Source organism: Augochlora pura, chromosome 3, assembly GCF_028453695.1.
Source record: "Augochlora pura isolate Apur16 chromosome 3, APUR_v2.2.1, whole genome shotgun sequence".
NCBI classification, from domain to species: domain Eukaryota; kingdom Metazoa; phylum Arthropoda; class Insecta; order Hymenoptera; family Halictidae; genus Augochlora; species Augochlora pura.
Window position 1 is genome coordinate 21,590,552 of NC_135774.1, and position 16,122 is coordinate 21,606,673.

The 16,122-nt window shown below is 38.1% G+C and overlaps 3 protein-coding genes across 6 annotated transcripts in view; 2 read left to right on the forward strand and 1 right to left on the reverse strand.

The window, feature by feature from the left end:
- Positions 1-14,821, forward strand: part of LOC144478706 (uncharacterized) — a 16,677-nt gene extending 1,856 nt beyond the window's left edge. Inside the window, exon 4 of the mRNA XM_078196865.1 lies at positions 14,811-14,821. Coding sequence (XP_078052991.1) covers positions 14,811-14,814 — 4 coding nt within the window. The 3' untranslated portion in view covers positions 14,815-14,821. The remainder of the gene's footprint in view (positions 1-14,810) is intronic.
- LOC144468037 (uncharacterized) lies at positions 559-1,117 on the reverse strand. The gene is made up of 2 exons (XM_078177159.1): positions 1,031-1,117; positions 559-822 (listed from the first exon to the last, which is right to left on the reverse strand). The coding sequence occupies exons 1-2, from the start codon at positions 1,115-1,117 to the stop codon at positions 559-561; spliced, it is 351 nt and encodes a 116-aa protein (XP_078033285.1).
- The window catches only part of Alk (Anaplastic lymphoma kinase), a 37,680-nt gene continuing 26,479 nt past the window's right edge, over positions 4,922-16,122 (forward strand). For 3 of the 4 annotated variants that reach the window (XM_078196862.1, XM_078196860.1, XM_078196863.1), the window contains exons 1-2: positions 4,922-5,228; positions 12,037-12,237. The gene's annotated coding sequence lies outside the window, so the exon portion shown is untranslated. Of the gene's footprint in view, positions 5,229-11,984; positions 12,238-16,122 lie in introns of those variants that run through there. The other variant, XM_078196861.1, reaches the window with a different exon arrangement.

The following is a 16,122-nucleotide window of genomic DNA, read 5'->3' on the forward strand; positions in this document are numbered from 1 at the left end:
TAAACACGAATGTCATTTTGTTCTTTTAAATTCTGTCCTCTTCTTATCAGTGTTTGACCCTTGCACTATTATTTCCTTCATAACTGGATTGATTAACACTTCTTCCTTAAATAATTTTCCTGATTAAACGAGACGATTTCAATTTCTTGTATGTATTCGTGTGGAACCTCGATTATCCGACAACGAACTTAGTCGTTTTCTACGATGTTGACTTTTAAAAAATTGGAAAAAAACGAAGTTGAAACTCACGTTTTGTGTTCTTTTAGAAAAGCTGACTCTTTTATTTAATAATTATCCGTAACAAAAAAATTCCCAAATATCGCCTATCCCTTAACGCTTTAGGGCGGTGTTTCCGCATAAAGGGTTAATTCATCCCGGCGGAGTTAAGAATGTGACCCCGATATATCGCGAATTTGTAACGGAGCGTAGTTACGAGGATGAACGACGGTGATAATTCAGCTAGAATTAACATAGGATAAAGTCGTTGTACTAACTCAGGCTTTGCGATATTTGCCGAATGACCGTAGTGATTTCTGTTGCGTACCTACTGCACGAGCATTATTGCATAGCCACCCCGCGTGTAACAGATAAATTTTCACGTACCATGGACAGCGAATTACTTTCCGCCAGATTTGTGCCCTTGCCGGCTATGGTGAGACATCCGGGCGCGTACACCGCGCACGTAGGGAACACGCCGTAAGTTTGAATAAAGTCCTGCTCGGCGAGGCTCAGCAAATCATCGACATTAGGCGTTTGTTGGATGTCGTTGGCGAAGTCGTCGACCAGGTAAGATTTGATCAGTTTGTGGTAATCCTTGACGAACTGCGCGGACGAAGTTTCACAGTAAAACGGCTTTCGGTAGTTTTCACCGATACGCGTGAATCGTTTGCAAGGAGTTTTAACAAGAATTTACTCCGCGGAACAATGCGACACGCGATTTCTCACGGAGTAACGCTCGAGCCGTGGCGGACTATGGTGGAAACGGAAGTTTTATTCTGATTTTTCTATCAGGAACAATGAGAGCTCTTACTTTATTGTTCGATAAATTGCCGAGCGTGGAAGAGGCACACGCTGCGCGGATATTACGGGATTTATTGTTCGCTCTGGAAATAGCCATCTGAACGGAATCCAAACGTTCAAATAATCTGATTTTTAATTTGACACTTCCGGTATATTTGTCGGAGAGAGCGAGAGAGAGAGAGAGAGAAAACAATTGAAAAGCTCCCTGCGAAGGTCTATTTCTCTTCTTTTATTTTCGTCCATTTGTCCGCACGCAGCCGTCGCGCGAGTTATCACGTATTTAATCTATACGGTGAACGTAGACGAGAAAATCTTCTAATGATTTCCTTGTTTGCGAACCGCGTCCGTAAAAATCGAACCAGTCAACAATTTTCTGTTCTCCGCGAATGCGTCGAAATGTAATCGTTCGTGATGTTTCGCCAACAAGGAAATATATTCGCGGAAGCACAGATCAACAACACTGAATCAGCGAACATTAATCAAAATACGATAGCACAACACGCACCATGGAAATTAAACCTTGCTGAAATGTTGAATGTAGTTTGTACGATACTTGCGGTTACGTAAACGGTAAATACTTCCTTGGAAAGTATAATAGTATGAAATTTTGGAATATAGGCACTTCATAATTATCACTAAATATTTATAATTTATTATATATAATATAATATAAAATTTATTACAATATGTATTAAAAGTATATTTATATACATACCCTACATTGTTTGTACAGGTTGTTTTATAGAATTTTCATCAATACGGAACTATAAATATAATATATGAACATAAAATAAATTTTGTTCGAGAATAAAATGTTTGAGAAATAAAATTGTTGACTTGAAATTAAAATCTTAAAATTAAACTGAATATGAATTATGGATTTTAGTGTAACATTAGTTCTCCACGTAATATTGCAGTTTAATAATATTTATATTTGCATTTTATAACACGGATACGATGTTATGGAAAAAAAAGATAATATTACATGAGAAGAGAAGTGGGAAAATATTTGACGGAACCATGTGCTGAAACTGAAACTTGTTCGACACGATAATATTCTTTTGCCAGTTGCTGGCGATACTATAACGGAAATTGCTGGTGTATCGACACAGAAGAACCATACGCGGCGTGCGGTTATCCTGTAGTATGATAATGAGTGGTACGTCACGAACGTTCACGTAATTATCACAGCATGAGGTTTCGAGCTTGGTCGAGATACGAGAATTATGTAAACTCCATCGAAATTAATGTGAGAAAAATTCTGCTTATGTCGAGATTTCGCAATCTGCATGAACGTATGCAAAGGAAAGCCATCAGCGCTGTATAGATTTACGGTTTCTGTGTTTATAACTGTAATTATGAATATTATTAGCATTGTGATAATTCTGATAAGCTATTGTAATTTAACATATGTATTGGAGAATGATATAATTGATCTGTCTGCGTGAAAGCATTATACGGTAATATACGTACGGAGATTTGATACATAGCACTGTAGATTTTGTAAACTTCAAACATAATCGATTCTTAAAAAATTTAATATGATAGACAACTTATTGCTAGCGAAATGTAGCAGACTGTTTAAAAATCTACCGAATATGTTAATCAATATAATCGTGATTTTACAGAAGTTTCTATAAATGAATTCCTTAAAATTAGTATATTTTGTTATCTACGTATTGATTGTTGTAACAGTGTTTGTAGAATAACTGCAGAGGAGTGGGAAAAAAATTAAATTTGGCATAGTATATAATTGAAAGATTGCCTGTTAATATTTTGTAACGTTCGTTAACTTAATTTTATTATTAACGTCTTTATTGTGATGTTTACCAACAACGTAACAATATTATGCAAATAATAGACTTATAACTATTACTTACATCTATCTTGGTTATACAATTGTTTTACATGTAAATAAAGATAGGATTTTGTATGGTAAATAAGTAATCTCTACATTTATCAAAATATGATTTATTTTTTTCAACAAGGTCTACAAAAATACAGTATATTATTAATTTTAAGTAGTAAACTTTAATATTTGTTATACTTTTATATTTATTACGCATAAATTAGGCCATAAAGTACGCCAAAAATATTAGATCAATATTTACTATACTCCACTGTCTGTTCGTTGTAGATTTTACGTATAAACGAACGTCAAATTATATAATTACATTGTCATGCATTGTCCTAGGTCGTTATCGGAAAGAAACCGGTTTGAGTTTAAAAATAACTTGAAAACAAACTTAGATATCCGTAGAGATATTGAATTTTTTAAAGATACAGGTTTTGTCAAATAAAATCAATAGTCTATTTAATTCTTTTACTATATTTGAATAACTTATATGTAATCTGACGCAAAGATTAACACGTAAAAATGATTTGTGACAGAAATATATGATTCTAGGTGGTTAAAAGAACAGATAAGTCACTGTGTAAAATGCATATTCATATAATCTATCATCTCATAAAAATAAAAAAACAGAATTTATTTAGATTTCGCTCGATTTTCCCTAGAATATATGTTTCAATAAATAAATGTCGTTTCCTTCGAAAATTGCAAAAAAATTTCTCCATCTTATTTCAGCACCAGGCAAACATTCCCCTAAATAAAAACAGTTTCTCATACGATGTCAATACATGTTAGTTACTTCTAGGGCCCGCCACGTTTAGCGGAAGAAAGGTGATCGACACGTGAAAACGCGGCGCAACGGGCAACGACGCGATTCGCTTTAGCTAGAGAAATTCAAGAAGGAATTCCAGGGACCGCGGTTGGCACGGGTGGTCCGTTTCAGAAGAAAATAGGCGCAGTCGTGAGTTAAACTCTCACTAGGGGCGGAGTCCCTGCCCTTCGTCAATAAGAGAGCATGCTCTCTCGTATCCCTTTACTTCGTCTTTCCGCTCCCCACTTTCGAGGCGGCTCGCAGCAACCTCTCTACCCACCCTTCAAACCTCATCCACGTTCATCTCCCGTACACTCTTTTCAATCTTCCCTCTCCCCCCGCGTAATCAGTCGTCTCCCTTACCGCTTCTTTTCCCGTCTTCCTCTTGCGCCAGTTTCATCTCCTTCTCCCCTATTAAATCACATTCTTCCGTCCTCTCTCTCCCATTTCACCCGCGATCGCTTGCTCCCTTTCCACCCCTGTTCCTTTTTCCTTCCCTATTCTCGTTCTCTCTCTCTCTCTCTCTCTCTCTCTCTCTAGAATTTGATCATTCTCTCGCTCTCCCCGTTTCTCCCTCATCGTCCCCTTCGTCTTTCCCGCGGCTCCGTCGCGCCGAGCGTTTTCCGTCGCCTTCGAAACACACCCGCGCGGACACGTTTCCGTGGCACCGAGGATGCCGGATGCTGGATAGTGCGGATGCTGCGACGCCATCGTCGGCGAACACGCCGAGTTAACTCGGCGAACGGGCTCGCCCGAGCAGACCGGCCACGCAGAGCGGAGCCTCGGTGCCGAGAGGGCTCGAATATGCGCCCAAGGTGAATCCTGATGAACGTATCATCGATCGGTGGTTGCTGAACCACCCGCCGCGCTCGGTCCACGCGTGTACGCGGCGAAGAGACGCGCTGGTGCCTGTGCGGGCCGTGTGCCGTTACTGTTGCTTCCGACACCTTCGGGCATTCGAGATTTCCCGACCGAAACGGAAACTCCCCGGCGAGGGATCATCGGTCCCGACTCCTTCGAGCGGCTCCTCCCGTCGACAAAGGCGACCCCGAGAGGGAGAGAGAGAGAGAGAGAGAGAGCATCAGATCGACCGAGAAAAAAAAAAGAACGGACGGACGGACGGGGACGAAACGCTGAGGGTGGAACAGAGACACCAAGAGAAAGAGGATAGGGTGGGAGGGGGGTTGGGGCAGAGGGGCGACATTTATCGATTGTCGAGGTGAGACGAGATACGGGGACGTGCTGGATTCGAGAGTGCGAGATCTTCCGCCGTGACAGAATCAATTTGCGTGGTCCACGCGTTGCCGAAATCGTCGTTCCGGATGACTCTGTGAACCGGGTGATCTGTGCCGTACGTAATCTCGGTTGACGGTGGTTCTCGGTGGACCGACCCGGCCAAGCTGCCGCCGCGTTGACGGATCAGAGACACCGACGTGCCGGCGGTGAAAGTGTGTGATCGGCTGATATAATGCGGTTGTTATACGTGTGATCCCCGATGATGCGTTTCCCGGCGATGCCTGCCACCGATCGGCTCACCTGATCGATGTGAGTGTGTAACCCTTGCTTGGTGTCATCGTTACGCAGCGGATCCGCGTTTCGTCATCGGAACGACGCGAATTTGCGTTGTCCCCGGTAAACAGCTGTAGATTTCTGGCGAATTCGAACGCAGGCTGTATATCGTGACCGAGGGAAAGATCTCGCGGAATTTTGTCGGGGTCCCCTTAGCCAGGAGAAATCGGGAGAACGCGGTCAGCCCGGAAATTTCTGAACGCGACTGTTCCACGTTTGACATTTATCAAACGTGATATACGTGTTCCATGCCTGGAAACTGCGAGAGAAAGGCGGTTTATCGAACGGCCGGATTATCGTAGTTGAAATAGACGAGGCAGGAAATATCGGCTGCAGCACGGTTTTATCAAAATTCGATATCTCCCGCGGCTAATGCCAAAACATGGCTCGGCCCATTTTCCAGCTAGCGAAAGGCATGGTTTTCGGGGAGATGGTAAAAATTGGGTAAATCAGACCCTGTCCCCGGTGTGTAAAACCGTGTGTGTCTGCCTAAATGTCCGCCGCGGTTCACTGGCATCATTTTTCCTGCACGGCGAGTCGAAGATTGAGGGAGGAATGCGAAAAATATATAGCTGCGCCTTATTTGCCAACACTGAAACTGCGGTGCCGCGTTGATTGTACCGATTACGTGGATTTTGCGGTGAAATGTTTACGACCAACAATGCTCCGGACAGAGATCATTCTCCAGCCGTGCCTTTCGCAGACCTGTTTCTAAATATTGAAGGACTGCCGGGGAATTTCCTTGTGACGTCAGACGGCGCGAGCTTTTTACGGTGACGGCTTTCCGTTCGTTCGTCCGTTCGCGTTTGTATATTTATTATGCGTCTTCTGCGGCAGTAATGATGCGTTCGTGACGTTAATTGATCGATTCGCCGAGATATCGTTGCCCCAGCGTTTCTTGGAAATGTTGCGATAATGAGGAGGTTAATGACGTTACGCATCCGCAAACCAGAAATGATATAATGACATTAGCTGCGGCTCCGGTAAAAAGATAAAAGCGTTTTACATATTCACGCTGAAAGTCAATGCTCCAGTTAATTGGATTACGTACTTCATAACCTTAATTAGAGATTGTATGTTTGCCGAGCGGATGCACAACTTTCAGGAGTTTACAACCTTTCGGTGTCCGCGACGTTGGTAGATGAAACGATTGGATTCATGATTTTCATTTGTGCATGGAAATAGTTAGACATTTTGTGTTTAATAGTCTCGCGTCTTGGGAGACAGTCTTTAACGTTTCTCAAGTTTTCGTTTCATAAACTTTCTCACGATTTCAACGAAATCGCGTGATCGATAAAATCTGTTAGATATCAAATATAAAGTAGCAGATTGTGTGTTATGAACGATCGGCTTATAAGGAATAAAAATATTTTACGGTTGCGCAGTTGGGGTCAACGCGCAGACTTGAGCAATTACAACAGACGTGTCTTACGCAGTTTTCCTTAGAAATCGAGCATTCGTTAGAAACATAAACGATATAATAATTCTGCGGAAGCCACGGTTCTAGTTCTCATAAATAAGTCCACATAGCAACACTTCAACAATCGGGACGATAATTGCTTCGTCGCTCAGTTCCATCTATCCGCTCTAAATAAGACGAATGGTTTCTACATATTTTTTCGGAACTTATTAAACTCATATTTATGACGTACATATATATGTATAATAAAATAAAACTTTATATGAACAATTGATATAATCGATATCTATCGATCGGGTCTAGTATAATCGAAAATATATGGAGTATTAGAAAATATTATGAATTTGTCAGAATCCTTTCATGCAAAGTAGTAGAATCATATTCAAATTATGTCCGGTGATTTAATGAAACATAACATTTTTTAAAAGTTTTTACAATATTTAGTTCGATTATAGTTTATTCACATTTCTCCGAGCAATTGTATTTTGATTTAAGTTCAGTAATTTTTTGTGTTCATGTGAACATAATAATAATTAGAAACATAAGAATAATTAGAAATATTTAGTTCCTTAACGTGCAATATTCGAAATAATTGTTCCGGTCTGAACTAAAAATTATCGTTGAATTCTTCGAACATGTTGTCAAAGACCGTCCATAATATACCTGCAGAAAACAGGGCATCCTCTCAGAGTTAAATTAGTTTCTAACACTATTTTTGTTCAATTAGGCGTGCTCTGTCACATTGTAGGTACCTCAAAGGGTTGGTAATTAGTTGTTATAAAACTGAAGAGAATGCAAATGCAAAGACCAAAAAAAAATGAATATTAGAACTAGATATTTGCAAAGGAAAAATGGAAAAAAGGAGATTAAGAAATGTAGAAATACTTATAAATAGAAACTGGTACGGTTAAAGACTAATTTACATTGCATAGTTGAAACAAATTCACTTGTTTCGTTACCGCAAAGGTTTCCCGTCTCAATTAGATGTACATTCCTCATGGAAGTGTGAAATAATTTTTTAATACCATTAAAAAATCCAGCACTGTGAAAACCAAATGCAGTGAGAACATTATTATCCGGAAATTTTTCAAAGCGCAACAATGTTATTAATATTTAACCAAATGACTTGAGCTGTTTCGAGATGCCAGATTGACTAGTTTCGTAGACAATGATTGAAAGAATTTTCGCAAAAATTGGAAAAACAATAAAAGAATGATTTTTCCAATTTTGTTTACTTTATAGATGTGTACATCTTGAGATTTTTTACATTTATTGGTCGAAAAACGTGGAAAGCTGCAATTTTCTGTAATTGTTTGTAGTTTATAACAATGTTAATCTACAAAGATCTACTAAATGCATATCGTTGAAATTTTCATCTTGAGATTAGAGAGAAAGGTTGAAAATAATATTATTTTGTTATATTTTTGGTCGTATCAACCAACTGCAATTTTTCCAAAAATTTATTCACTCGTTGTTTAATTAGTCATTTTTGGAACATCTTGTATATTCTCATCTTATATCTTCTCATACTGTAATGTAATCATGTAAACTGCTTAAATAAAAACGCAAAATTTTTTTATTCATTAATTCCTACAAAAATTCACAGCAACATAATGATTTTCATTTCAATTCGATTTTGATTAGCAAAATCACAATTTCTGGAAAATTTCGAAATCATTCAAGTGCTGAGGGTTAACATGTTTGAAATTAGACTTTGAAATTCAAATTTATCATAAAGGATGAAATTTGAACTTTTTCGTGTCTTCAACGTATTACAATGGATCTGAATTTTGAAAATTAATAAAAAATTATTGTCCACGTATTTCCGACATGGCGCCGAGCTTTTGAAATAGTTATTCTATTTGAAAAGGTGTCAACATACTTTCCGTATTGTAATATAAACGCGGTACGAGCTAAAATCCAGTACGTCATTCGTCAGTTACCAATTACCGATGTCCGGTTGCAGTAACAGCGGTCTTTCAGCATATCATCGAACGACCGATGCGAGGATAATTTTATCCTGACCGCTGCGCATAAAACGTCTCGTTCGGATGCAGTTAGGAGAGGGGGGCGAGGCTTCTCCTCGACGCGTTTCGTCTAGGGCGGAAGGAATCAAGTGAACTCGCGACCAGTGCGCGTACATACGTGCATATACGTACGTATATGTATGTGATACACACGTATGTATTCTATGTGCCGGCAATCGGATATCATGGTACGTATGTACTCGGGAACAGGAACAGTTACAATGATAGATACCGAGGCCGATATCGATAGATCGATCGATTTAATTGGCAAGTCGCGACTGTCTGTCAAGTAGCGCTCGCATTCCTGGGGATCGAGCGCTATCGAGAGACAACAAGAAATACGGAGGACGTAGAATCCATGTTAGACGTAGCGTCGGTTGAAAACGTCAAAGGAGGGGTCAAGTAGATACGCTCTCGAAATGCAACCTTCGAAATTATTGCGCTTTATCAATCGCTGACGGTTCACTGAATCCCTCTAAATCTCCCCGTTTATTCGTCACTGTGTGCGATCTGTATCAATCTGAGATTAAAATAGTCAAACGATCTGAAAATATTCAGAACATTCTCTTCGACGAAATGAACGATGCAAACGGTGGATCAAGATCGAAGTTAGACTGACACAATATTTTGCATTTAACATTGTAATCGAAATAAGTGAATATTGATTATACGTAGATACAAGTTAGTAATAAAAATCGACCATTGACCGCAAAACAATAAAATTTTTAGTAAGATATCAATTTTGTATCGACTACGGTTTCTTCCACTCGGATATAGAGGCAGTCCCATAAGTATTCGTACCATCATTGTTTATGAAAGAAATTTGTTGAAATCCAGGGACGAATATAGGATTTTGCAATAAACTTTTTATTATGAATGAACACATGTATAAAATTTATTTATACCAAATTATAACAAAATTGATTAACTAATAACAAAAATATATTGATTTTACTCCTCGTAGTACGTAACAACAGTCCACAAAATTATTCGTACCAGTGTAGATTTTGTCAAAAAATCGCATATTAGAGTAGCTTTTATATTTTATATTAATTTTCTAGTTTTAGGGGGTACACCTTTATGCTTTATTATATCGTTTAATCGATTTGGCATACTTTCTACCAGTTTTCATGTGATATTTGGTTCAATACTATTCCAAACTTCCAAAATTTTGTTTTTTAGCATTTGTTCATTGAAAATTTCATGCTCGTGTAGTCTTTTATCTATTTTCGCCCATAAATTTTCTATAGGATTTGTATCTGGACTCCGAGGAGGTGTATGTAAAAAATGGGGAATGTGGTAAAGTATCCACTAGCGAACAATCTGAGCAGTATGCGTCGGGTTGTTGTCGCGTTGAAAATAGTAGTCATCTTTCAGACCAAGCTTAATCGCACTCGAGTGCAGATTTTCTTCGAGTATATTTTTATACTTTATCTTATCCAATATTCCATCGATAAAGACAAGTTTGCCCACTCCGGATGCCGCCATACAGCCTCACACCATCACGGAGTCTCCGCCGTGCTTCACAGTTGGCTATACATTTTTTTAATTCTAGTTCTGTATTAGGCTTTCTCCAAACTTTCCCTCTTCCGTCACATCCAAAAATATGAAATAAGATAATAAAAAGTTTATCGCAAAATTTTACATGCATCCCTTGATTTCAACAGATCTCTCTTCTAAGCAATGAGGGTACGAATACTTATGAGACTGACTGTAGAGACAGTTATTCTATGATTGTAAAAGTTTAGATTTGTTTTCGTACGTCGAAGTTATCTCAAACATTTTCTTATACATAATCGTTTCCATAAATGTCATCGTGAATCTAATATTTTTAGATTCTTGTCCAATTTAAGTGTTGTATAGCATATATGGGTTATGCACTGTGCGCCAAGCGTTCGCGATAATGACAGCAGTAAATAGTAATAGAAACAATAGCTCGGGGAGAAGTTAGCAGAGATTATAAACCGGAAGTCATTCTACATCGCAAGATAGAAATTAAACCGAGCAAATAAATGGCCTAATAACAATCATGTCAAGTATCTCGGAAATAAATTCAGATAAATAAATCGATTTCAAATGATAACGTATAGAAGGATAAACATATCTGGCTTTTATATTACCTTTATGGTTTAATAATATAATGTTCGTAATGCGCGGAGTGTTAAAAAGATGTTTGGAAATCGAGTTTCAGTATCTAAGAATATTCGGTAACGTTCGCGACTATTTTAACAATGTTTCAAGACTTATCGACCGCTTTATGTGGGTCGTTGAATCCGTCTCGACGTCAGCCATAACATTACCAAGCTAAAAATATGCACTGACAATTGATCATAATTTGTTATTTCAAAAAGTAATTTTCTTAACTTATTATATCAAAGTTTATAGAACACTGGATATTGATTAATTTTTGTCGGAAACATTTTCTCGTCGCAGAAATGGCTGAAAAATTGCGACGTGATATAATATTATTAATAACACTATCATTAAAAAACCGAAATTGAAATCGATACAAGCTAGAATAAGTAACGTTGCGAGATCTTTTTAGTTCTCGAAAATCGTTTTAGTGAGATCCAATGAACAACAGTTTTGACACATTTATATCTGGAACTTTTCGAATCTCTGATTAAAGAAACTGGTGAAATTTATTCGTCGGATTGAAACGCACGGATCCTTGGCGGTAAATACGGGCCGTAGGAGAATCTGCTACAAGATCGCTTAAAGTGCGCCCGGCCATGTTGACTCCGCTGAGATTTGCGATCGCAAAAGGGTTCAATAATCTCGCGCAGAGATTCGCGCGAGTCAATAACACGAACGATGCCGGAAGGTGAAAAAACGAGCTCGCGAAAACGCGTGCACGGCGGACGTGTGTAGTGGTAATAGAGAAAACAAGAGTAACGAGAGCCGTCGTCTAAATTTCGCGTTGAATCGCGTCGAGAGAGCCACTTGATTCTCGCCGCTCGCCGTGCGATCGCTTCAATATTTCGGAAAAGAGAGAGAGAGAGAGAGAGAGAGTAGGGGCGGCGCAAGGGAGCGAAAAGGACGGACGTAGGGAACGCGGAGACGGATAGAGAGTGCGAGGGCCGTAAGGGAATTAGAGAGGGTAGGACGACTGAACAGGACAGAGAGAAAAGGAAAAACAGAGTTCCTCGATTGCCGTTAACGACAATCAAGAGATTATCCAGTTAAGAGTGCGAGATCCTATACCCTATAACGTGACGCTGCTAGTTACGTTTCGTCGTTTGCGAGCGTCGCGGTCACGATCCCGCGTGTCCGCCTCCCTGTGTTTTCGAATTTCAGACCCGTTTTTTTCACTCGTCCACTTTTTCGTCTGATACAGGTGACGCGCGCCCGGCTGAATCGATCGGTAGAAAACAATCGGAGGCACGTCGAAAACGTGGTTATTATCGCGCTGAGACAATGCGCGACTGACAACAGCTGGACAACAATCGGAAACGGAGGAGTGCTGCTCGCGCGAGACAAGCGGATGCATACGGGAAAGCTATGCTGGTACATTGTTCATCACCGGTTTCGGTTGAAGGTGAAGCAGATTTAATCATTTTACTTCGAGCCGATTTGCGAATACGATGTTACTCATTTTGGAACGAAAATCCCTTATCCGTGGGTCTATCGCAATATCTCCGATACGAAAATTTTGTTCGAGTTCACTATGAGACAGTAATGTATCTCAATAATACGATTAAAACGTTTGGATATCGGAATATTGTGAAAATAAATACCCGGATAAGGGAGTTAACCATTTGCACTCGAAGCTGTTTTAATTTGAAATTCGAAACATTTTTTTCTACCCATTTTCATTATTTATATACAATTTTTATTCGACAAATAATAATATGCGTACGAAACGAACTCATTGGCACGTACAGTAATTGTAGTTTGATAAATAAAAATAAATTCAACACTGTCAAAATTATTTTGAAACATGCTGTAGCAATGTTTAACGGAGACTGTGACTGTGAATCGAGTGTAAAAAGTTGAATACGGTGATCGGCTACATCGAATACAGCATTTTTTCGTTTTCACTGTCGACAAATATTTCTGTGTGCTCTCGTTTCTTTGCCATTGGGCATTGTTTGTAGTCGTTGTTTAACTGTCTAATATTTAGCGATATGTAATCGTTCGAAACCTTATTTATCACGATTTTTGGCGAAACGGATCGACGTTATCATTGGTTACGGAATTATTTACATGAGCGTCAAAAATTGAGGACACCGTCCCATGGATTTTAAAGTACTTTTTGTTGAAATTATACTTTGACGTATCCTTTACAGAATTTCAGAAATGTGATACCGTACTTTTGACATCGATACATCTAAAAGAGAAACGCGTAGCAACGAAGAATATCCAATATTTGTAATTACGTGTTCGTATTCGTGGTTTTTCAAACTCTTAGTAATATATCCACGATGAAAGAATTCATTATCGCGTGGTAGTCGTTAATTAAATTCTTTTCACGAATGTACGAATAAAATTTGTATTACGATGCAATTATTAATCGTTTGTTGTACACTCGGAGTATGTGTTCTATACTCGGTTTCTTATTAATCGTGCGTTGCATACCTGGATATTTATTAATCGTATGTTGTATACTCGGATTCTTATTAATTTAGCGCCAAAGAAACGCAAGCTCTCGACGTGGAAAAAAGTAGATTTTAATTGCGGACTTTTGGATGAAACGAACCGTACGCGAAGCGTTACGCATTTCTATATTACTTTACGTTACGCTTCTATTCCACTTGGAAGTAGGATCGAAAAGAAACTCGGATACATTTCGTTGATAACGCGACGAGGGGCAATTTCGTAGCGGCACACCGGAAATTATGAAGTATCGGTGAATCAGTTATTCCATTTCCACCAATCATCGCATCGCTTCATCATCCAACTCACCCTCTTGGCCCTAGAAATAGTGCGACTTATACAGCCTTGCCCGGTGGGGCAACGATAATATTTGGTATTCCATCCTTGTCGGTTTAATATTTCAATTCATCGTTTGGAAAATATCACGGAGGAAAAACTTCTATTATCTGAATCTCTCTGACATAAAAATTTTCTATTATTCATATTCATTTTACATCGGCTCAATTTAAGACAATTATATAAATTGAACAATATATAACTTAAAAAAGATGTTACTGTAATTAACTATTTTTCGTAATCGAGTATTCCTGTTACTGTACTTTGATCGAATAATCGAGGTTTTACTGTACAATTTTTTTGGTTATCAAATATCTGGTAATTATTGGGTTGGCAACTAAGTAATTGCGGATTTAAAATAAGAAGGAAAATTCAATTCCTTTGCTTAAAAATATAAGTTTATTCGATTAGACAAATCAATTTTGACACTGCCTTTCTTTCAAGGCTTCATTTTAATATACTGTATATAACATAAAAATCGTGCTTGCTTTGCTTGCTTTTTGGAGATAATGTAATAAAATATGTCTGAAACGTGCGCATTGACCTTCCATATTCAAATTGTAATAAAAACGAAACTAAATAATTAACCGGCGTAATTTTCATGCTATATTAAAGGTGGAAGTCCAAACAAACAGGAAATCCAAACTAAAATGAGCTTCTTGTCCTTGCATCTTCAAACAGTGATAAAAACGAAACTAAATAACTAATCGATACAATTTTCCTACTAAATTGAAGATGAAAGTCCAGACAGTAAGAAAACAATATGACTTAATTACTTTGAGCACGTTGATAAAACAAAAGAAGGTGCTAAGACCATCTATTAACAAAATCCGCAAACACTTAATTGCCAACCCAATAATTTAATATACTCTACTATAACTTAGTGTAACCTTGTGGTCATACAATCGTTTATCATTCATTTCATTTGCTTGTCCCGATGTTTCTCCTTCGTTAACAAAAGCATTAATATACAGTCAGTCCCATAAGTATTCGTACCCTCATTGCTTACAAGAGAAATTTGTTGAAATCAAGGGATGCATGTAAAATTTTGCGATAAACTTTTTATTATCTTATTTCATATTTTTGGATGTGACGGAAGAGGAAAAGTTTGGAGAAAGCCTAATACAGAGCTAGAATTTAAAAAATGTACAGCCAACTGTGAAGCACGGCGGAGACTCCATGATGGTGTGAGGCTGTATGGCGGCATCCGGAGTGGGCAAACTTGTCTTTATTGATGGAATATTGGATAAGATAAAGTATAAAAATATACTCGAAGAAAATCTGCACTCAAGTGCGATTAAGCTTGGTCTGGAAGATGACTACTATTTTCAACACGACAAGGACCCGAAGCATACTGCTCAGATTGTTCGCTAGTGGATACTTTGCCACGTTCCCCATTTTTTACATACACCTCCTCAGAGTCCAGATACAAATCCTATAGAAAATTTATGGGCGATAATAGAGAAAAGACTACACGAGCATGAAATTTTCAATAAACAAATGCTAAAAAACAAAATTTTGGAAGTTTGGAATAGTATTGTACCAAATATCACATGAAAACTGGTAGAAAGTATGCCAAATCGATTAAACGATATAATAAAGCATAAAGGTGGACCCACTAAATACTAGAAAATTATTATAAAGTAAAAAAGCTACTCTAATATACGATTTTTTTACAAAATCTACACTGGTACGAATACTTTTGTGGACTGTTGTTACCTACTACGAGGAGTAAAATCAATATATTTTTGTTATTAATCAATTTTGTTATAATTTGGTATAAATAAACTTTATACATGTGTTCATTCATAATAAAAAGTTTATTGCAAAATCTTACATGCGTCCCTTGATTTCAACAAATTTCTTATATAAACAATGAGGGTACGAATACTTACGGGACTGACTGTACATCACGGTTTTCAAATCGTATGTCAGAGCAGAGTGAATAAAATCTTTTCGTTTTGCATCTTCCCATGTTTCATTAAGATCTACTAGGAAAACTATCATATTTAAGAGAAGCATGTTAAAAAACATAGTAACAAAATTCTTAAATAAAATTCTAAACGATTCTCAGCATATTCAGTTATATTTTCATTGAAAAAGTCCGCCGTCCGAGTGTTAAAGTACAGTTGAAAAGATACATTTTGCCTGATAGCACAGCGCAATCTCTCATCGAAACAGCCGGAAAACTGAACGCAGTTAAAGTATTCGTAAAAAAAGTTATCACTCAATTTAAAGAGGATTAGTCACAGTCAAACAATTAAAAAGAAAAAAAAAACCAGTAGTTCTGGGAATATTGTTAACTGTCATACTTTCTATGTAATTTTATCCGTCTTCTGTAAATGAAGACGTAGCACCAACGATGCGTCTCCGTATCCTGCAAAGCTATCAATCACTTTACGTTCCACTATTTCTATCAGCGGTATCTAGGCATCAGCGTTCTATCAGCGAACGCCTCGCGAAGAGCAAGAAAAAACTCTGCTTATTTTCT